This window comes from Mesoplodon mirus, assembly GCF_964341445.2.
Source record: "Mesoplodon mirus genome assembly, chromosome: 5".
NCBI classification, from domain to species: domain Eukaryota; kingdom Metazoa; phylum Chordata; class Mammalia; order Artiodactyla; family Ziphiidae; genus Mesoplodon; species Mesoplodon mirus.
This window is the reverse complement of record NC_138980.1, coordinates 39,850,923-39,872,696: the sequence shown is the minus strand read 5'-3', so window position 1 is coordinate 39,872,696 and position 21,774 is coordinate 39,850,923. Positions and strand designations below refer to the sequence as shown.

The 21,774-nt window shown below is 50.7% G+C and overlaps 2 protein-coding genes across 11 annotated transcripts in view; both read right to left on the bottom strand.

Moving 5' to 3' along the window:
- The window catches only part of DNM2 (dynamin 2), a 93,747-nt gene extending 86,701 nt beyond the window's left edge, over positions 1-7,046 (bottom strand). For 3 of the 9 annotated variants that reach the window (XM_082621380.1, XM_082621377.1, XM_082621379.1), the window contains exon 1: positions 6,703-7,044. In XM_082621380.1, coding sequence (XP_082477506.1) covers positions 6,703-6,863 — 161 coding nt within the window. In that variant the 5' untranslated portion in view covers positions 6,864-7,044. Of the gene's footprint in view, positions 1-6,702 lie in introns of all 9 variants that reach the window. The other 6 variants (XM_082621382.1, XM_082621376.1, XM_082621381.1 and 3 more) reach the window with 4 other exon arrangements.
- A 2,111-nt stretch (positions 7,047-9,157) lies between these two features.
- On the bottom strand, positions 9,158-21,521 carry QTRT1 (queuine tRNA-ribosyltransferase catalytic subunit 1). Of its 2 annotated transcripts, none has more exons than XM_082622873.1 (10): positions 21,249-21,520; positions 20,938-21,006; positions 20,704-20,842; positions 14,476-14,554; positions 14,234-14,349; positions 10,947-11,085; positions 10,635-10,710; positions 10,423-10,532; positions 10,248-10,335; positions 9,158-10,158 (listed from the first exon to the last, which is right to left on the bottom strand). In XM_082622873.1, exons 1-10 carry the CDS (start codon positions 21,489-21,491, stop codon positions 10,006-10,008), a joined length of 1,212 nt encoding a protein of 403 aa, XP_082478999.1. In that variant the 5' UTR covers positions 21,492-21,520; the 3' UTR covers positions 9,158-10,005. The 2 variants fall into 2 exon arrangements, with proteins under 2 accessions (XP_082478999.1, XP_082478998.1); XM_082622872.1 differs by having other exon boundaries at positions 9,165-9,474; positions 21,249-21,521.
- Between the last annotated feature and the right edge of the window lie 253 nt (positions 21,522-21,774).

Here is a 21,774-nt window from a genome sequence, read left to right as displayed (position 1 = left end):
TCACTCTCCCCACCATTTTCACTGCACTTCTCCATCTTCAGAATGTCACTGCTCATTTAACCATTCTGCTGACCTCTGTCCATCTCGGTCCCCGCTGGGTCCCCAGCACCCGGCATGCTGTCAGACACAGAGTTAACAACCTCAAGGATCCGGAAAGCCAGAAATCCCTCCATCCGTCACCTCGGCCCCAGAGCCAGATACAAGCACCGTAGTGTCCACTACTGACCTGATAGCCAAAAGCCATGGCCACACCTTCCCAACCCCACGATCCCCGGGCAGTGGGCTCTGGAGGAGACAGGCCCAGCTCAGGGCCCGCTCCTGCCCTCCTCCCTATGTGACTTCAAGCCAGTCCACCTCTGAGGCCTCAGTTTCCCTACCTGTGAAGCAGGGATGCTAAGGGCAGTATCTGCCCCCAGGGACTGCTGGGACCATGTGGTCAGATTTTAGACATAAGTCCCTGGGGCACGACACACAGTGACGCTCCACAAACATCAGCTCTTACTGTGTTATAAACAGCCAGCAGCAGGTGAAAGCGAAAGGGCCACCCATCTCCCTGTCCAAGGTGAGGGTGACTCCAAAGGGGAAAATCCCCAGCATCTAGCAATAGATGCCAATACTAACAGGAACCCCAATGTACCTGGAAGCAGGAGTCTTTTCTCTCTAGTGCCATTTTGCCTCGGAGGCAGGGTAATTTTTTTCTTTATTTGCATTGTGGCTAATGGCCTATAAATATCTCATTATTGGCTTGCATTTTTCCAAAGCTCTAACAATAAGGGCTTAATTACAGCATGCGGTTGGCAACCCCAGTAAATTAAGGGTTAGCCGATGTCCCCATTCCTTTCTGCAGCTGAGGGGCCTGTAATTTCGGCATTTTCATTCAAATCAGGCAAAAGCTTGGCAGATGCGGCTCTGAACCAAATGCAAACACCAGAGAGACACAGGGTTCCATGCCGTGCCCAGCGCTTTCTGCCCGCACTACCTTTGAAAACTCCAAATCTGGAACTGTCCACGAGGCCATCCTCTGCCCTCACCCACAATGAACCGGACTTTTTACCAGAGGATTTCAATCCGTGTACCTAGCGAGGGCCATTATCCCCAGACAAATAACTCTGAAAAGCATTTGGGCAGCCCAGAGCTGAGCTCTGGAGAAATCTGTCTTCCTGGTTATAAACATAATCCCCAAACAAGCCAAAACGAACAAAGAATTATGTGGGGAGACAACCCACATGTGGGGTTCGAAGCTGTACATTTTTCCAGGCTTTTTACTCTGAAAATACAACTGTTTGGAATAAGATGGGCTCACACGTCCACTTGGTCTGGGCCCTAACAGGCCTTGCAGAGGCTTTCTGGGTCATTCAATCCTCTTCTAGATCACTCTGAGGAGTTATTTCGTAGTTGGCTGTCTGGACACATTGTCTAGTCAATTCGATACTGTTGGGCCTTTTTTGCTCCCAATTTCCCACCATCATGTGCTGAATGAGTACAAAAAAACTCTCATGGCCAAATGTTTGTTCACAGTCACCATTCCCACTTAGAAACAGCAGGAACGGGCTCCCACAAGCATTTCAGGACCTGGTTCACCAGCTGGTTCCAACTGCATCCCCAGAGCTCAAAGTACACTGACAGGTGCTCAATGACTGTCTCTGCTAAAATGAGGCGTTACTTATATTAACAAAGTAATCATGAATTCCTTTTCTTTAAGGAAAGAGAAATTAACAACTGATCTTCAGAGTCCTGACCCAGGGCTATACAAAATGCACAGGTCTAATATTTCACAAGGATTAGCTCATTTGAATGCTCAGCCCGATCCCAGGAGGGAGGAACCATCATGATCCCCACTTTCCAGACAAAGAAACTGAGGCCCAAGAAGTGAGGTCATTCAGCTGATGGATGCCACCTTCCCACAGGTGCCTCTGGACTCTGCCTGCTCCGGCTGGCCTGGGTACTACAGATCACACAGGCAAAGGCCCTTCGGCTTTGCCTGAAAGGAAGGACCATGGAAACAGCAGCTGTCATTTCCAAGTGTCTTTGAACACCGAAGAGCTGTTAAGGGACAAACCAGCCCAAAGAGCAAGCCATGTGCCCACCCCTCAGTCTGGCAGGGACGTGAGCCAACGGTCATCTGACACGCATTCATCCAGCACCCACTGTGTGCCCCGCAGCGGCCCCATGATACAGCTACGTCTCCCTGCAGGGACCCATCACCCGAGACCAAATGGAAACGCAGCTGGAAACGGTAGAGTCCGTGGGCAGCTGCTTCTTGTCAAAAGAAAAATGGCACTGGGCCCTACATGTGCTCCCAGGCACTACTCACTGAGGGCATCGAGGCAGAGCTGCACATCAAAGGCAAGATCAGGGCTTCCCTGGTGGCGCAGTGGTTGGGAGTCCGCCTGCCAATGCAGGGGACACGGGTTCGTGCCCCGGTCCGGGAGGATCCCACGTGCCGCGGAGCGGTTGGGCCCGTGAGCCATGGCCACTGAGCCTGTGCGTCCGGAGCCTGTGCTCCGTGACGTGAGAGGCCACAACAGTGAGAGGCCTGCATACCGCCAACAACAACAAAAAAAAACCTATAACCTCCCCCTGCCCTCTCCATAATCTTCTCTTTTTTTTTTTTCCATAAAACGGTTATCTTCTACCTTGTTTCTTCTTTATCTGCGTCCTGCTGGAAGGTCAGCTCCCCCAGGGCAGGGGCTTTGGTATCTTGCTCAGGGCTGTGTCTGCAGCCCTAGAACAGAACCGGGCACAGAGTGAATATATGCTCAGAAAACACTTTTCAATGAACGAATGAAAAATGCATGACCTTTTAAGTGCTTTTTCACACTAGACACTCTTCCAAGACTCATTTAACCCTCACTCCACCCTTAATGCCCTAAGAGGTGAAACACACCCAACCTGGTGGCCTGAATGGGGCCCATGAGTAGGTAATGTTAAGAGCCCCATTTCCCAGCTGGGGAAACTGAGGCTTGGAGGACAAAGACTGACAGGATCAAGTCCAAGACTGGGAGACTCCAAGCTGGAGGCCTCAACCTCTGCCTCCCCTTCCTGCTCTTCTCCCAAGGGAAAATTTCTAAAGCCCTTCCCTTTGCCAGCCCCTGAGGCTAAATGACAAGGGTCACCAGGGAGCCACATCCTCCGCTCTCTTTAGGGCCACGGGTCTATCTGCTGGTACAGGGCAGGACAAGCCCTGGGCCTTAAACTTAAAGGTTGCCGGGGCCGGGAGGCTCCGGGCAAATATGAAATGGGCCTGGGCAAGCACTAGGGAGTAGTGGGGACTCTGGCAGCTCAAGGGGCCACTCCTAGTCTGATGGGGCAGCCAGTGGCTGCTGCTTCTGAGACCCAGGCAGTTGGTGCCAGGCACAGGCCCAGGAAGGCCAGAATACAATGACTATAACAGCAGTAGCCACGGGTACAGGGTCCATGCACTCAACACACGTTAACTCACCCTGTCCTGCAGAGAGGGCCTAGTAATCACCCCATTTTTACGGAAAAGGAACCGGGCCATAGTCACACAGCCAAACATGCTAGAGCCAGGCCTAGGGCCCAGAGCCTGTGCGCTAAACCGCTAAACCCTAAACATCTTTGGGGTTTTTGCTAGCACGACCAAAATCTGATTTTGATGCAAAATCTCACTTTTAAATGTTGACAGCTAATTAAAAACAAAACATTTTAGGGCTCCCCTGGTGGCGCAGTGGTTAAGAATCTGCCTGCCAACGCAGGGGACACGGGTTCGAGCCCTGGTCCGGGAAGATCCCACATGCCGCGGAGCAACTAAGCCCATGTGCCACAACTGCTGAGCCTGCACTCTAGAGCCCATGAGCCACAACTACTGAAGCCTGCAAGCCACAACTACAGAAGCCTGCACGCCTACAGCCCGTGCTCTACAACTAGAGAAGCCACTGCAGTGAGAAGCCCGCGCACCGCAAGGAAGAGTAGCCCCCGCTCGCCGCAACTAGAGAAAGCCCGCATGCAGCAACGAAGACCCAACGCAGCCAAAAGTAATAAATAAATAAAAAAAAAAAAAAAAAAAAAAAAACCAAAACATTTTAAACTCCATGCTGCTGAAAAACAAGACAGAGCAAGCAGGCTTCGGCCTCCGTGGTCATGGACCTGCAACCCCAGGTACGGGGCTGGGCTATCTGGGCTATTCTCACTCTCGGATCAAGTTCTTAGAAAAGCCACAAGGAGGAGGCAGGGAAACAGAGCAGCCCCTGCTCCCCCCAAGGCACAGAGCTTGACATGCTCTCCTGTTTGTTCCTTGAAACCAGCCGGGAAACCCTCTGTGTGGGTCCAGGGCACAAGGGAGGAAAAGGGTCCTCAGCTGCAGCACAGTTTGGCCAAAGTCACAAAAAGAAGCAGGCAGTGGGACTCAAAGCAAGGCCTGCCTGCCATCCCCCTATGGCAGGGCTTTGTAGCTGAGAAGCCTTACCCACACTCCAGAAATAAAAAGAAGTTGGCTCCTGTTTGAGCACCCCATACCCAAAGAGAGGCCTTTTTACAGCTTTGGTTCTCGAGCCCTGAATTAATGCGCTTAACGACCGATGTCACGCTGCAGGCTCTAGGAGGAGGTCGCCATAGGAGCCAGCTCAATAGCAGTTGGCAGTTGCCAGATGCCAGGGTGGGTGGGAGGGAAACGTGAAGGGCAGGGGGCCCGAGAAGAGGTGGGGATGAGAGAGAGACCTGGGGTCTCCAACCCAGAGCCCTCAATCCCTCACTGAACAACCTCGAGCAAGAATGCTCAGCTCTCTGAGCCTCAGTTTTCTGCTCTGGAAAATGGGATCACAGCAGTGCCAGCCTCATAAGGCTTAAATGAAGTCCAGTGTGTAACTTCAGAGCACTTTTAATTCTGACTAGCCTTCGTTGTCGATATGAAAGGAACCAGCCTGGGGAGTAATAGCCCCAGCCAAGTACACCTACTGTGTGCCAGGCACTATGCTAAGTAAGCACTTTCAACGTACCATGTCACTGCATCCTTGCAACAGTCTTGTTGAGGGTCCATCACTCCATTTTTCAGAGGGGAAACTAAGGCTCAAAGAGGTCAAACAATCTGTGTGAGGCCACAAGGCAGATGAGATGGACAGAGCTTTACAGACGCTCACAGGAAGCCTGGGCAGACAGGAAGATGGCCAAGCTGGGGGCCCACAGCCCAGCCCCAGGCTCAACCCAGGCCGCGCTGATCCCAAGTACACACCTTTCCGCCACAGTAGACAGAGGGCATTGCGCCAGAGACAAAGCAGCAAAGGAGGAAATTCGTGCTGCTGGGAGCAAAACCCAGGCCTCTGGGAAGGCAGGGCGGGGCTGGGCGCCCAGCTGGGCTCCACTGAGTGCCAGCCTAGTGGCCTTGGGCAAATAGCGAGTCTTTTCTGAACTGAACCAAGAAACAACTCAGCTTGGGGCCTGCTGGATGAACATTACCTCTTAACATTGATAACAACAATAATAATAATGATGACTATGACGTTATTACTTGGCAGCCACAGTCACCAATGGAGTCCTTCCCAGAATGCAGAAGTGGCCACCCATCTGGGAGGCAGAAGGACAAGAGGTGGGGGAAGGGAGAGGGGAGAACCAACCGCCCTCAGTGGCCACAGGGTCCATTCTCATCCATTAGCTTCCAGAATCCTGGAAACAGCCCAGAGAGTGGAATTTGTCCACTGGACAGATGGGCAATCTGAGGCTTCTCAGGGTTGCCTAGGGAAGGCTGTATACCAGCTCTTGCCACCACAACCTGATCAGGCAAGAAGTTCCTTCCCAGGATCCAAGGAGGGCCCCCAATTTTCAGGCTTTAGCTTGGGGTTTGGACCCTATGTTCCAGGGCCCCGGAGGCACCCTGACATGGGCCAGGAAAGACTCCTGGAGGAAGTTCCCCCTGGGGTCCTACTTTCAACAGAAAGGAGTTCAGGTCTCATCCTTCAGCTCCCTTCTCCTCTGCATGCTCCCACCACCCCCTGCCACAGAGGTGACGGCTAGGGCATTGACAGGCAAATTAGGAGGAAAGACACCAGGACAGACAGACAAAAGGGTCCACTTGGAAAAGAGGAGCCAGCGTTCACCAGGCACCAAGTTGAAGAGTCAGCCCAGGAGAGCCAGACAACAGGGTCTCCTAGGTCCAGCCAGCCAGTCAGTCAGCAGAGGCCAGCTGGATAACCCAACAGAGGAATAGCTAAGTGTTAAAGTCTGGGAGGGGAAAGAAGGGCAACCAGACAGGACAGGTCATCCTGGATAGCTAGCCAGGCAGCAGGGGGCTGCCCTGCGGTACTGGACAGATGGATAGCCAAATGGTGGCGGCGGGGAAACCTATCCAGGACAGAGAGTCAGCCAACCAGACGACAGAAACTGCTCCAGATAAATCAACAGCCAGCCAGACCGCAGGGATCGGCCCAATAGATATCTAGGTGACAGGTTTCGAACAGACAGAAGGGAAACCTATCCCTGACCCACAGACAACCAGATGGCATAATTCACCCACTACAGCCGGGGGCCAGAGAGTCGGCGGGGGTTCACCGCACCTCCTGGCCCACGCCCCCAGCCCCTTCAGGGAGCCCTCCGCCCAGGGCGTCCCACAGGGCCCGCCTCCCTGTCCCCGTCCCCGTCGCGGGCACGCAAGCGCCGCAGTTACGCCGGCAGCGCAGGACGCGCCATTCCCGGTCCGCCCTCCGCGCCCTAGGCCGCCGCCTGCCCGCTGTCGCCGCCCCGCTCGCTCACCGGCCCACGAAGTTCTCGAGCACCGAGCTCTTGCCGGCGCTCTGGCCGCCCACAACGGCGATCTGCGGCAGGTCCAGGTGGCAGCTCTGGCCGATGGAGCTGAAGGCATCCTGCAGCTTGTTGACCAGCGGGATCAGCTCTTCCATCCCGCGGTTGCCCATGGCGCCGGCGGCCCCGGCCCGAGAGCCCAGCGCTCCCCGCCCGCCCCTGGCCCTCGACGATGCGGCCCCGCGGCGTCCGCGGCCGTTGCTCCCCGCCCGCCCGGGCCTCGGCGCGACGCCCGCTCCCGGTTCGGCCTCACGGTCGCCGCCTCATCCGGTTCTCAGGCACCACCCGACCCAAGCGACCTCCCGCCCGGGCCCTGGGGCTGCACCCAAAGCCCTCGCGCCACCCTCGATTGGTCGGCTGCGCTGTCACTCGTGCACATAAGCCAGTGAAAGCGAAGCACGGGCCTACGGCCAAATGAGTCTTCCCCCTGGGGACCTTCTCTCGGATTCATTGGACAAAAGAACTGTCGCTATTGTGCTAGAAGCCAATAGCGGCGGGAAGCGAGTTATCCAGGCCCGGAGGCGGTGTTTCGGGAAAAGGCATTTTGGCCCCGCCTATTAGGGGCAGTTCCAGGATAGCAGGAACATCCGCCAATCTTATTGGCAGGGAGACCGCCAGTCAACAAAGCTGGCCAATGATACTAGGGATCGGTTCTTAACCACGGTCTGTCACTTGACGCTACCTAGTTCCCTAAAAATTTCCCATTGGTTTATATAAATATCACCCCGTTCCATCAGCCAACAAATCAAGAGACTGGGACTTAACCTCCGAATCTTGACTCTGATTGAAAACCGTACCTGTCCATCAAAGAACCTCCTCCCGTTCTTACTTGTGATTGTCGTGTCTACTGGAGTCTTCCGGAGCAGAGGGTAGGCCCGCAGTACTCGCCAACGCGCGCCACCTCCTGGTAGGACGCAGTGGCGATCCTCACTTGTGAATTTCTGGGCTCTAGAGAAAACTATAAGTCCCAGAATGCGTCTCGGGCCCGGGCTTGCAAATCAGCTCCCTGCACGGGGTCCCAATGCACTTTGAAGGTGAGAGTCAGGCTGTTAATGGTTCCTAGGGAGAGGCAGTCTAGCACTGTCTCGCTGGCTCCCACTTTCACTCCTATTAAGTCGTCTCCATGCCCTTGCAAACGCTGTGCTCTCCCCTAGGAATACCTTCCGCTCACTCCTGTCTTGATGCGGCTAACGCTCCAACGTTGTTCCCCTGCCTCTTGAACTTCAGCGCATCTTGGATCTTTTTTTAATAAATGTATTTATTTTTTATTTTTGTCTGTGTTGGGTCTTCACTGCGTGTGGGCTTTCTCTAGTTGCGGCGAGCAGAGGCTACTCTTCGTTGCAGTGCGTGGGCTTCTCATTGCGGTGGCTTCTCTTGTTGCGGAACATGGCCTCTAGGCATGAGGGCTTCAGTGGTTGTGGCACGCGGGCTCAGTAGTTGTGGCTGGCGGGCTCTAGAGCACAGGCTCAGTAGTTGTGGTGCACGGGCTTAGTTCCTTCGCAGCATGTGGGATCCTCCCGGACCAGGGCTCGAGCCCGTTTTCCCTGCATTGGCAGGCGGATTCTTAACCACTGCGCCACCAGGGAAGCCCCTGGATCTTTTTGAGTACCCAATGAAACTCAACGGACCCTTTCCCCAGGAAAAAACACGTTATTTTGCAGGTAACGTGGGGGTTCTTGGAACTGGGAACTCTTGACCACTTGGAAAAGAGGCCGGGAATAGGTGGAACAATTTTAAGGCAAATGATTTGATTATGCTGGGCATAGATAGGCCAGAGAGACAGCCCAGTAAGGAGCTAGTGGCAAAGGAGGTGGGGAAGTAGTCTGACAGAGCGGGGCCATAACGGGGGAATGGAGAAAGAAGGAGTAGGAGGATGGCAGAGTGGCCAAAGGTATATCCCTGCTCCATGACCTAAAACTACTAGTCTCAGAGATAGGCAAAAAGACTGACAATGTTTGGCACTACAGCCTTGACCACGATCACAGAAACCTGGAAACACCCTAACTGCTCATCCATGGAGCTCATTAAATAAATACTATGCAGCAGCTGTAAACAAGATTGAGGGGGCGCTTCCCTGGTGGCACAGTGGTTAAGAATCCGCCTGCCAATGCAGGGGACACGGGTTCGAACCCTAGTCCGGGAAGATCCCACATGCTGCGGAGCAACTAAGCCCATGAGCCACAACTACTGAGCCCAAGGGCCACAACTACTGAAGCCCGCACACCTAGAGCCCGTGCTCCGCAACAAGAGAAGACACCAGAATGAGAAGCCCGCGCACTGCAACGAAGAGTAACCCCCGCTCGCCGCAACTAGAGAAAGCCCACGCACAGCAACGAAGACCCAACGCAGCCAAAAATAAATATAAATAAAATTAATTTATTTTAAAAAAAGATTGAGGAAGTTTTCATGTACTGACATGTAAACAATTTGAGATACACTAAGAGAAGAGAAAAAAGCAAGGTACAGAACTGCATGTAAAGGATGCTGACATTCATGAAAAAATGTACACATGGAAAATTTATGGAATACACAAATTTATAAAAGTAGCTGCATTTTTATGATATTTAAATTGTAGATCCTACACGTGTTACTTTTTCAGTTTAAAAAACTGTAGCTTCTAAGAGCACCACCAGCTCTGTAATTGGCCATATCTGGATTAGATCCTAGGCCTGTTTATTTGCTGGGTGATAATGACCAAGTGACTTCATTTCTCAGTTTCCTCATCTATAAAATGGGGAACCATAAAGTTGCAAGAATTAAATACACTTGACGACCATTTAGAACAGTGCCAGGCACAGTATAAGTACCTTCTAGATCACACATGTTATCATCACTGTGTTTACTGACAACTAGATTAAGCCACATGTCTGAAGAGTCAAGGTCAAGAACCAGAGCTTTGGAGCCCAGCTGCTTCTTCCTTGATGGTGACCTTGGCAAGTGACTTCCCCCTCTCTGGACCTGTTTCCGCACCCCCAGGATGGCTGGGGGGCCTGAGCCACAGGAAAGGAATGCAGCTCCCACTCTGAGCACTTCCTACATGCTCAGTTTCCAGATAACAACTGCTGCTATGGTTACTTGTTATTATTATCAATTGGGGGTGGGGGGGGACATGGGCCCCAGTGACACTCAGACCAGGAAGGGAACCTAGACAGGCCACCTCCCCAAGAAGACACGGACACACTCTACGTTATCATTTTTTTAAAAAAATCCTTCAATATCTCCCATGCCCTCCCTCCCTCCCTCCCCCAAGCGGGGTCAACCCAGTGTGATTCCCACAGAGGCCAGGGCTTCAGTGGCCCAGGAGGGACAGAGGGTGGGGTTCCCATACATGGTGCCCATAAAGTCCCTCACGAAGTCAGGGAAGCGCTTCTCCACAATGCTGGCGCGCACAGCGCTCATCAGCCGCAGCTGCAGTGGGGGGGGGGGTCAGCAATCAGCCACCAGCATAGGGGATACCCCCATCCCCCTTGCCTCACCCCTCCCAGCTACAGGCCCACCTGATAGGCGATGTTGTGGACAGTGAGGTGGTGCAGGGCCGCGGTGTTGTCGCTATGGAGCAGCGTGTGCAGGAAGGCCCGGCTGTGCCTGGGGAAAGAAGGAGGGGGCTGGGCAGTGCCAGGTCCTTCCCCCCTCCCTGCCCTCCCCCTGCCCCCAGGCTCCATCCTCCCCTACTTCTGGCAGGTGGGACAGGCACACTCTGGGTCTATGGGGCGGAAGTCTTTCTCATACTGTTTCTTCTTCAGCTGCAGGTTCCCCGTGGGCACCAGGGCAGAGCCAAAGCGCTGGGGGTGGACAGGGGGAGGGGAAGGTGGGTCAACCAGGTCTTCCCCCCGGCCTTGGCCCCCGCAATCCCTCTCCGGTCTTTCCCCTGCCAAGGGCCTCACCGCTGTCCGTGTGGGGAAGACGCAGTCAAACATGTCGCATCCGAGAGCCACGCAGACCACCAGATCAGTGGCATAGCTGGGGGTGGGGCCATGGGGGAGGGAAGCAGAGAACCTCAAGCCCTGGTCACATACCCAGGGCCCCCCTCCCCAAGACTGGCACCCTCAGGACCACCCCCAGCAGAGGACCTTGTCCTCCTCAGTTCCCTCCCAAGCAGGGCTGTGTCCTTCCCCCTCCCCGTCCTCCCCCAGAGGCAGGGGTTCCCAGGAATCCCCTCCCCGCAGGCGGGGCTGTCTCCCCTCTCCTCCACATACCCGACCCCCATCAGGTATCGGGGCTTGTCCTTAGGCAACCTTGAGGTGCTCAGCGCCACCATCTTCCAGAACTGGCCCTTGCTCTCACCCCCGCTCAGGCCCCCGATGGCGAAGCCTGGCACGTCTCTCTTGGTCATCTCTGGGGGTGCAGGGGCAAGGTCAGCGGTGATCAGAAAAAGGGAAATAGGCCGCAGTCTCCTCCTCTTCTTCCTCTTCACCCTCAGGACAGACCCTGCCCACACCTCCACAGGCCATCAGGAAAAGAGAATGTGACAGAGAGAGAGAGAGAGAGAGAGAGAGTATGTGTGTGGTGTGTGTGTGTCTGGGGGCTGCTGGTGATCTCAGCTACCGTTTATAGAATGCCTGCTGCATGTCAGGGCTTCTTCTTCAATCCTCAGGAGAGAGGCCCAGGGCTCACACTCCCTTAGCTGAAACCTAAGATGAAGCCAGATGTGTTTCAAAATTTTCCAGATTTTAGAACAGTGAACATCCTACATGCTGAAGAACAGCCTGTCATCAAACACTGTAACATTTTGACAGCAAAATGTGTAAAGACGGGGCTTCCCTGGTGGCGCAGTGGTTGGGAGTCCGCCTGCCGATGCAGGGGACGCAGGTTCGTGCCCTGGTCCGGGAGGATCCCACGTGCTGCGGAGCGGCTGGGCCCGTGAGCCATGGCTGCTGGGCCTGCGTGTCCGGAGCCTGCGCTCTGCGGCGGGAGAGACCACAGCAGTGAGAGGCCCGCGTACCGCAAAAAAAAAACTGTGTAAAGACTCCTAACAAACTGGGGTCAGTAAGTCTGGTCTTGCCACCAAATGAATTGCAAATTCTTGCGTGTTTTGGATATTGTAAGTGGGCAGGGGAATTCCCTGGCGGTCCAGTGGTTAGGGATCTGCACTTCCATTGCTGGTAGTGCAGGTTCGATTCCTGGTCCGGGAGCTAAGGTCCCACATGCCTCGCAGTAAGACCAAAAAAAGAAAAAAAAAGAAGTGGGCAATTAGGCTCCACAATTGCTGGGCAGGGGCTGCAGATCTGCACTGTGGTTGAGGCATGCAGAGCTTAAACCACTGGCCCCAGGCCACATATGCCAGAGGCTGGATTCAAACCCAGGTCTAGCCTCAAAACCAAGACTTATCTTTGGCCCCAGCTGCCCAGTTCAACTAGGGGGGAGGCCACAGCATTGACAAAGCAGGCCTGGTCTGGGGCTGGGTTTTGAAGCCAGAGTGAGCAGCAGAACCAACTGGGGATGAGTTGTTCAAATGCAGCTTCCCAAGTCTGCCCTGGCCCCAGACCCCGACCCAGTCATAGGGAGAGCCTGGGGGGTTCTGGTGCAGGCGAGACTCAGAGCACTGAGAAGCACCAGCAGGACAGTGCTTGTCAAACTGCAGGTGGCTGAGAAATGAATTTGATTTGATGGGATGAGATCAGGGTTGTTGCCGTTGTTTTTTTTTTAAATGAGAGAGAACAGAAAATATTGTATCAAAGAGTATCTCACGTATAATGGTAAATGCTTCAGGAAGCCTTGGTTTCCACTCTCATATATGTGCACGCATCCGAAGCCATGACACGAAATGTACTTCTGACTGTGGGTCTCCATTAAAAAGACTTACTGGACCAGGGGTGGGGGTGGGGACTAGGGGTGGTGGGCAGTTTGAGGACAAAAGGAATTACAACAGGACAGTCTTCACAACAGCATACACAGATGCCAGGTGCAGGCAGGACACCTTGAACAAATTTTCCCATTTATTCCTCACTTCGATCCCATGACATTGGGAGTATGTTCCCATTTTACAGAGGAAGAAAGTGAGGCTCAGAGAGGCCAAGCTACTAGCCTTAGGATGCACAGCCATGAGGCAACAGATCAGGGGGTTGGATCCAGCTGCGTGGACTCCAGAACCCAGAGTCTTGCCCGTGACACCTCACTGCCTTTGAGCCCCCATCTCTGCCTCCACTTTGTCTCCATGACCACGGTCTTGGTTCAGGCCTCACTGTCACCCTCCCCCTGGGCAACTACTCCGGCTTCCTCTATGGGCCTTATGCTTCCTATCTCACTGGGATTTTTCTCCCACTCTCCCACTCAACAGCCTTCCATGGCTCCCCAGCACCTCGGTGTGCTGTCCCAGGGCCTCCACCGTCAGCACAATGCCTCGGGTCCAACCCCTTGCTCCTGACTGCATGTCTCATTCCCCAGGGATGGAGCAGCTCTATGTATCTGTTAATGCTGTAGGTTCCAGAGCCCAAGGTCTGAGTTCAAATCCCAGCTCTGCAACATGCATGCTGTGTGGCTGAGCGTAAGTAACTTAACAGCTCTGTGCCTCAGTTTCCCCTCCTGTAACCTTGGGAACCTGGTAGTTCCCACCTTACAGGATCTTTATGAAACCTCAATGGGTCAGTCCATGACCAGCGTTTGGCACAGTGCCTGAACACCCGAAAATTGATAGCTATTGGAATTTTTATTCTCCAAACACACTCTGCTCCATGCTGCCTGAGGGCCTTTGCTTCAGCTGTTCCTTCCACCTAGAGTGCTCTTTTGTCAATTAATAACCACTCTTGGACTTCCCTGGTGGTGGAGTGGTATTGTGGCGGAGTGGTTAAGAATCTGTCTGCCAATGCAGGAGACACTGGTTTGATCCCTGGTCCAGGAAGATCCCACGTGCCGCGGAGCAACTAAGCCCGTGCCGTACAACTACTGAGCCTGCACTCTAGAGCCCACAAGTCATACTGAACCCGCGCGCCCCAACTACTGAGCCCACATGCTGCAACTACTGAAGCCTGCGCACCTAGAGCCTGTGCTCTGAAACAAGAGAAGCCATCGCAATGAGAAGCCCATGCACTGCAACAAAAAGTAGCCCTTGCACGCCACAACTAGAGAAAAGCCTGCATGCAGCAATGAAGACCCAATGCAGCCAAAAAAATAAATAAATAAAAATTTAAAAAGAGAAAAATTAATAAATAAAAGTAGGAGTTGCAATATTAACATCAGAAAAAAATAAAATTCAAAGCAACCCACATCAAAAAAAACAAGGAAACTATTTTTTTAAAAAAACACACAACAACACATAATAGTCACTCTTGGGAACTCCCTGGCGGTCCAGTGATTAGGACTCCACACTTTCACTGCCGAGGGCCTGGGTTCAGTCCCTGGTTGGGGACATAAGATCCCAGAAGCCGCAGCACAGCCAAAAACAAAAACAAAAAAAACCCCACCTCTCTCAGCACCATCGCATGCCAGGCCCACGTGGGGCTCTCTGCAATGGAAAAGCCCTGGTCCTGTTGGCACATGGCTTTACCTTCGAGGCAGGTGGCCCGGAGATCCGCATCCAGCCCACCCTGGATGATGGCGAAGAGGTTCTGTTTGTCCGGCCGCTGATGGGCTGCAATGCACCGGTCCAGCCAGCGGATTGATCTGAAAGAGGACCCTGGTTGTAAGTCATAGGGACTTTGTGAGGGGTAGGGAGACAAGGCTGCAGGACCAGGATCCTCTCCCTCTCCCCCTCCCTCTCCCGACACACACACACACACACACACACACCTGTACATGGCCTCTTCCACACGTGGCCCTGTCACAGTGCTGCTGACTACATCATCCAGCTGCATGATGATGTCTGAGCCTGGAGAGTGAGACAGGAACACAGTCACTGGGAAAGCCCCCACACTGAGGACAAGCTGGACCCCAGGTCCCTCTCCAGGTCTTGCTGACTCCCATTTAACCCCCAATCTGCTGATACAGCAACCAGAGGAAGCTTTTCAAAATGCACATCTGGGGGCTTCCCTGGTGGCGCAGTGGTTGAGAGTCTGCCTGCCGATGCAGGGGACGCAGGTTCGTGCCCTGGTCCAGGAAGATCCCACATGCCGCGGAGCGGCTGGGCCCATGAGCCATGGCCACTGAGCCTGCGTGTCCGGAGCCTGTGCTCCGCAACGGGAGAGGCTGCAACAGTGAGAGGCCCGTGCACCACAAAAAAAAAAAAAAAAAAAAAAAAAAAATGCACATCTGATCTTGCCACCCCCCAGCTAAAACCCTGCCCTGGCACTACTGTAGAATAAAATCCCACCTCGGGGATTCCCTGGCGGTCCAGTGGTTAGGACTTGGCGCTTTCACTGCCGAGTGCCCGGGTTCAATCCCTGGTCGGAGAACTGAAACCTCACAACCTGTGCGGTGCAGCCAAAAAAAAAAAAAAACAAAAAAAACCCACCTCTGCAAATTTACCCTTCAAGAACCAAATGACGTGTGTAGCAAGTGATTCTTCATAGTGTGTTGGGTAATAGCAAGATGGGAGTCCAAGTGTCACAGGGGTCTAGTTAAGTAAACCATGGTCCAGGTCTTAATGGAAGGTTCTTTCCCACAATTCCAAAATCCAGAAACTTCTCAAAATCATAGGATTTTCCTTATGCTTATGGCATCTTCATTCGGCAGCAAAACCTGAGACAGTTGTCATCTTTTTAAAAACCTAATTTACTGTGAAGATTCATAAGTGTTAATGCAATAAAAGTGAAGTGTAGTGACTTCCCTGGCAGTCCAGTGGTTAAGACTCTGCACTTCCACTGCAGGGGGTATGGGTTTGATCCCTGGTCAGGGAACTAAGATCTGGCATGCTGCACGGTGCAGCCAAAAAAAAGAAGAAACAAATGGTTAAGATGGTAAATTTTATGTTATGTGTATTTTAACACAATTTTTTTAATTGAAAAAAAAGAAGTGAAGTGTAATACCACAGGGTACTGCCCCAGACCCAATTGAGGTACTGTGTAATAAATGGTATGTACCCTTTATTATCTTTCTAAAATGTGGGAATTCTGAATTCTGACACCTATCTGGCCACAAGAATTTCAGATTAGAGACTGTGGACTTACAGGTTAGAAATCGTAAGGAAATATTGCCAAGATGTATCATTATAGGAGAAAAGCACAGTGTACCACACTAGCCAAAGATAGGGCGATTTGAGAAGCAATAAGGATTTTAACTGCAATGGATTGAAACGTATCAAATACATTTAAACCCATGAGTTCATGGTGATCCTAAAAAACTAAACATTAGTTTGTCATTGCTAGAAGATGCTAAGTAATCAACCCATGAAAACTAGTAAATGAGGGAAAAGAATGAATCCCACTCTTCCTGTGTGAACTAAACTGCTTGGTCTCCCAGGAGTAGGTGAGAGATGTTTCTCTTTACAGAAGTAATCTGGTTAATAAATGAAGAAAGGATGACAGAATTGGAACATCACCGGTTTGCAAGTCCTAATAATGGTTCCAGGGAAGGAGCATGACAGCTCACTGGGAGAGACAGGCAGACATCAGATGCCCCCTGATGGACAGACACACTGTGAAGACTTCTTGCCAAAAGGAAGAAGGACTTGAACCTGGCTCTAACCTCTAGATCCAAGTACCAGCCTACAGGAAATCTAGAGGGTGGAGGAAAACTATTACACGACACCCAGGGGATGCAACCAGCAAAATTCAGACCCGGTGAAACACTATAGGGCAAAGGAACCAGTTTCTTCAAGAAACGAATTGCTGGGACTTCCCTGGTGGTCCAGTGGTTAAGAATCTGCCTTCCAATTCAGGGGACGTGGGTTCGATCCCTGGTCAGGGAACTAAGATCACACATGCCGCGGGGCAACTAAGCTCATGTGCCACAACTACTGAGCCCATGCACCAAAACTAGAGAGCCAGTGTACTGCAACTACTGAGCCCGCACGTTCTGAAACCCGTGCACCACAACTATAGAGAAGCCCATGTACCTCAACGAAAGATCCCACGTGCCACAACTAAGACCTGACACAGCCATAAACAAACAAACAAACAAACAAACAAACAAATAAATAAATCTTTTTTTAAAAAAGAAGAAGCAAATTGCTGGGGCATCCCCTGGCAGTCCAATCGTTACGACTCTGGGCTTCCACTGCAGGGGGCATGGGTTCCATCCCTGGTTGGGGAACTAAGATCCCACAAGCTGCTCGGCTCGGCCAAAAAAAAAAAAAATTTTAATGAAAAAAAAAAAGAAGCAAAAAAAAAAAAAGAAAAAGAAGCAAATTGCTAAAAAAAAAAGGAATTGGAAGGCGGAACTATATGATATGTAATATATATAATATATTAAAAAAGACAAGAGATCTTTCAAACAACTGCAGTATCTGCACATTATTTGGATCCTGAAGTAAACAAACTGTAAGAAAAACTGACATTTATGAAACGACTGGAAAGTTGAACACTGGCCAGATATTTGATGATGTTAATGAATTATTGTTAATTGTTTTTAGGTGGGATGATGGTATTGTGATTATGTTTAAAAAAAAGAAACTATGGGTCTTCCCTCGTGGTGCAGTGGTTAAGAATCCGCCTGCCAATGGAGGGGACACGGGTTCGAGCCCTGGTCCGAGAAGATCCCACATGCCACGGAGCAACTAAGCCTGTGTGCTGCAACTACTGAGCCTGTGCTCTAGCCCGTGAGCCACAACTACTAAAGCCCGTGAGCCACAACTACCGAAGCCCGCGTGCCTAGAGCCCGTGCTCCGTAACAAGAGAAGCCTGTGCACTGCAACGAAGGTAGCCCACGCTCACCGCAACTAGAGAAAGCCCGCGCGCAGCAACAAAAACCCAACACAGCCAAAAATAATAAATAAATTAAATAAATTTTTTTTTAAACTATGTTTTAGAGATACAAATTAAAAATACTTATAGGTGAAGTGGTAGGACATCTGAGATTCGGTTTGATATAATACAGATGATCTACGGAGACTAAGAAGCTAGACAAAGAAAACAATGCAAAACTAGCTAAAAATTTAAAAATAAACAAGATACATAAGATTGCAACTATCAAAAAAAAATCAAGGAGGCATATCTATTAACTAGTATGTTATTTGGCTATAAAAAGGAATAAAGTACTGATGCATACTACAACATAGCTGAACCTGAAAAACATTATGTTAAGTAAAAGAAGCCATTCACAAAGACCTCCTATTGTATGATTTCATTTACATAAAATGTCTAGAATACACAAATCTATAGAGACAGAAAGTAGATTACATAGGGCTGGTGGAGGGAGGAATAGGGAGTGATTGATAATGGGTACAAGATTTCTTTCTGGGGTGATAAAAGTGTTCTGAAATTAGATTGTGGTGATGGTTGTACAACTCTGTGAATACACTGAAAACCACTGAACTGTACATTTTATTTTATTTATTTATTTATTTTTGATCTTCTTTAAAAAAAAATTTTTTTTTTATCTTTGGCTGCACTGTGCAGCATGTGGGATCTTAGTTCCCCAGCCAGGGATCAAACCTGTGCCCGCTGCATTGGGAGCATGGAGTCTTAACCACTGGACTTCCAGGGAAGTCCCAACCTGTACATTTTAAATGGGTGAATTGTCTGTATATCATATCTCAATAAAGCCATTAAAAAAAAAAAAAACAAAGAAGTCAACAAAACAGAAAACCAACAAATGAAGAAAATGAATAAGCCAGAAGTTGGTTTTTGGAAAAGATCAACAAACTCGAAATCAATAAACCCCTAACAGACATCAAGAAAGAAGAGATCACAAGTTTTTAACATCAGGAATGAAAAAAGAGACATCACTACAGATACTATAACATTAAGAGGTTAATAAGAGAATATTAATGATCAACTTTATGCCAAGAAAGTTGAAATAAAGTTCAAGGAATGGCCAAATTCCTTGAAAAATCCAACTTATCAAATCTGACCCAAAATGAAACACAAAATCTGAATAGCCAAATCAAAATGTCAAATAAATCGAATTCATCATTAAAAACCTCACCACAACAAAACTCCAGGCCCAGGGGGATTTACTGGACAATTCTATGAAACGTAACACCAATCTTAGGCAAATTCCAACAGAAAATAACATGGGAGAAGCAAAGTGGGCTGGGATACTAATGAAACATAATGGCTGTGACCTGGTGATTGTTGAAGCTGGGTGACAGGTCAATGGGGTCGTGTCTATTTTGGTATATACTTGAAATTTTCCAAAATTAATAAAAATGCAAGGTACAGAAGAATGTGCCATAAATAGCATGCTCTCATCATGGAAAAAATAAGAATAGATTTGAACTTGCTTGTATTTACATAAACTCTGGAAGAATACATAAGAAACTAGAAACAGTGGTGACTTGTGAAAGAGATGGATAGAATATAGGCATGGGAAGACCACTGTTTCCTGCACACATCTTTATATAGAAATATATACAAAATGTTTTCTTGTTCAATTTTTTTCTTTAAAAGACAAACCAAAACTCACAAGGTCCTGTAGGACCTGTCCCCAACATCTTCCTGTCCTCACCCTACACACACACACACACACACACACACACACACACACTCTCCCTACCCCACTCGGCTCCAGCCATGCCAGTCTTGGTCCTGCTTCAGGTCCTTTGCACTGGCTGCTTCCTCTTTCCAGAACATACTTCCCCCCTTTGGACGTCTAGTTTATTCCTCCTCATCCATAGGCTTTAGGCCTAGGGCAACATTCCCTGAGCCTACAGACTGAATCATGCCAAAAGCCCCATGTACTTGGCCTTCACAGTCAGGGTCCCAACCTTATATCTATTTGTGCCTTTAAAACAATTTTTTTTTTTTTTTTTTTTTTTGGCTGCACCATGCAGCTTGCAGGATCTTAGTTCCCTGACCAGGGATCGAACCCGTGCCCCCTGCAGTGGAAGCACAGAGTCCTAACCACTGGACCACCAGGGAATTCCATAATAACTTACTTTAATAATAATATATAATTATTCAAAATGTTAAATGCACCCCCAATTTTAAAAAATACAACAGGATATTTGATGAAAAGTCTCTTGCCCACCAAGGGAAGGATTACAAAGGGGCACAAGTAACCCTTTAGGGGTGATGGACATGTTCACTATCTTGATTATGGTGAAGGTTTCATGGGTGTATACATGTGTCAAAACGTACCAGAGGGTATACTTTAAATATGTGCAGTTTATTGCATGTCAATTATATCCCAATTTTTAAAAAAGGAAAAGAATTTAAATGCTCCCTGTCTACCAGCTCTTCAGTTCCCTTCCCTCCAAGAACCTATACTACAGTTTCTTATTTTTCTTTCCTGAGATACCGTAAGCAAATAAAAGCAAACCATGTGTTTGGGGTTTTGGGGGTTTTTTTCAATACAAATGGAAACATACAATGCACTCTACCTGCATTGTTTTTTGGGTTTTTTTTTTTTTTCTCCTTTTTCCGCCTTTCTAATTAAGATGTTTTCACCAATGCCTGTCTCCCTTTTGGACTGTAAGTTCCACGGATGGTATGGCACCAGCACCCAGGCCCATTGCTATAAGCAGAAGCCACAGAATCTGTACATAGAGGGGTCTAAAAGCACCAGTCTGTTTGGAAGATGGGAAGTTTTGAACCTGTTTCCATAGCACTTTATGAGATTGAGAAATGTTAATTGTCCTTATCAAGGAATAGGGGATATTGATGGAGATGGGAGGGGTCTAAAGCCTCCCCGATACCTCCCTTGTTGCCCCCATTATTTCAACATATCTTTGCCCAGCTAATTTACTATCTAAGAGAAACAGTAGCAAGAAAGATAATACTAAAAGCTACTATTACATGTCAGGCATTGTGATAAGAGATTTACTGACATTACATCGTTATTTTTGTGAACTATCCCCTCAGCTGAGGCTCAGGGAGGGGGAGTGACTTGACCAAAGCCAAGCAGCACGAAAGGAGCAGGCCCGCCTCACCTCCACCTCCGAAAGGCAGGGGAAGGGGCGGCTCCCCGGTATCTGCTCACCCAGCGCGTTCTGGATCTCCACGGATCTCTCGGGGCTCAGAAGGGTCTCGTCACCATCGTAAGGGGAGCGGAAGCGGACGCCCTCCTCCGTCACTTCGGACAGGGACACCAGGGACACCATCTGGAAGCCGCCGCTGTCCTGAGGGAAACCCCACCGCAGGGCTGTCAAGAACGGGACTGGGAAAATCCACGCCCAAGGAGGGCTCTCGGATCCCGGAGCTGACCCCGCCTTACCGTCAGCAGGTTGTGCGGCCAATTCATAAAGCCGTGGAGACCGCGGGCTTTCTGGATCAGCTCGGGGCCCTGGGGTGGGGGAAGGAGAGTCAGGCTAGGGGTGAGGGCAACCCTTGGGGCTCATATTGGGGCGACAGGGTTGGCCAACTTCCATCCTCGCTGGTCCCTCACGCCCAGCACAAGGCCTGAGCCACCCGGGACTCTCGATATGCGGTTTATCGATAGAGTTTGGGAGGCGTGCCCAGGTCTAGGGAATCTCCTGGGCTCCCCCACGCTTCGCCGCCGCCCAGCCCGGGGCACAGCCCACCCACCGGCCTCAGACCCAAATGGTAGGTGTTGCCCAGGCAGATGCGGCAGCCCAACGCGTCCAGTTGCTCGGCCGTGATGCCCTTCATGGTGGCCTGCGTGCCCACTGGCATGAACACTGGAGTAGCCACCGGCCCATGTGGCAGCCGCAGCTCCCCTGCCCGGGCCCTAGAGCGGCTACACTCGGCCACCAATCTCATGATGCGCGGAGCCGACTCCAGGGAAGTCGGGCTGGCGACTGCCGCCATCTTGCCTGCCGGAACCACGTGGGCCGTGGAACACCCTGGGCGGCGCCATGTTGGTTGAGGTCACGTGGCGCGCGACGCAGGCCGAAGCTTGGGGAGAGCGTCAGATGAACCATGGAAACGGACGTCTGCGCGCTTGTCTCTGCGCTGCGCCCAGTTAGTTCCCACAGGCAGCACACTGCTGCGAAGTATTAAAATTGTCTTGGTTTGGAGGCCCATTCCTGCCAATTCCTCGAAGTAAAAGCCTCTCTAGCTATAATTTTATCTTCCATCAAATGGCCCGAAT

Bases quoted from the DNA above. Each gene is read 5' to 3' on its own strand.
- QTRT1 (XM_082622873.1), bottom strand. From the start codon at position 21,491: ATGGCGGCAGTCGCCAGCCCGACTTCCCTGGAGTCGGCTCCGCGCATC. The intron at 14,555-20,703 runs GTGAGCAGATAC...CTCACTCTCCAG, and splicing joins GGAGATCCAGAACGCGCTGG to GCTCAGACATCATCATGCAG. The intron at 10,336-10,422 runs GTAGGGGAGGAT...TTCTTTCCCCAG, and splicing joins GCCTGTCCCACCTGCCAGAA to GCACAGCCGGGCCTTCCTGC.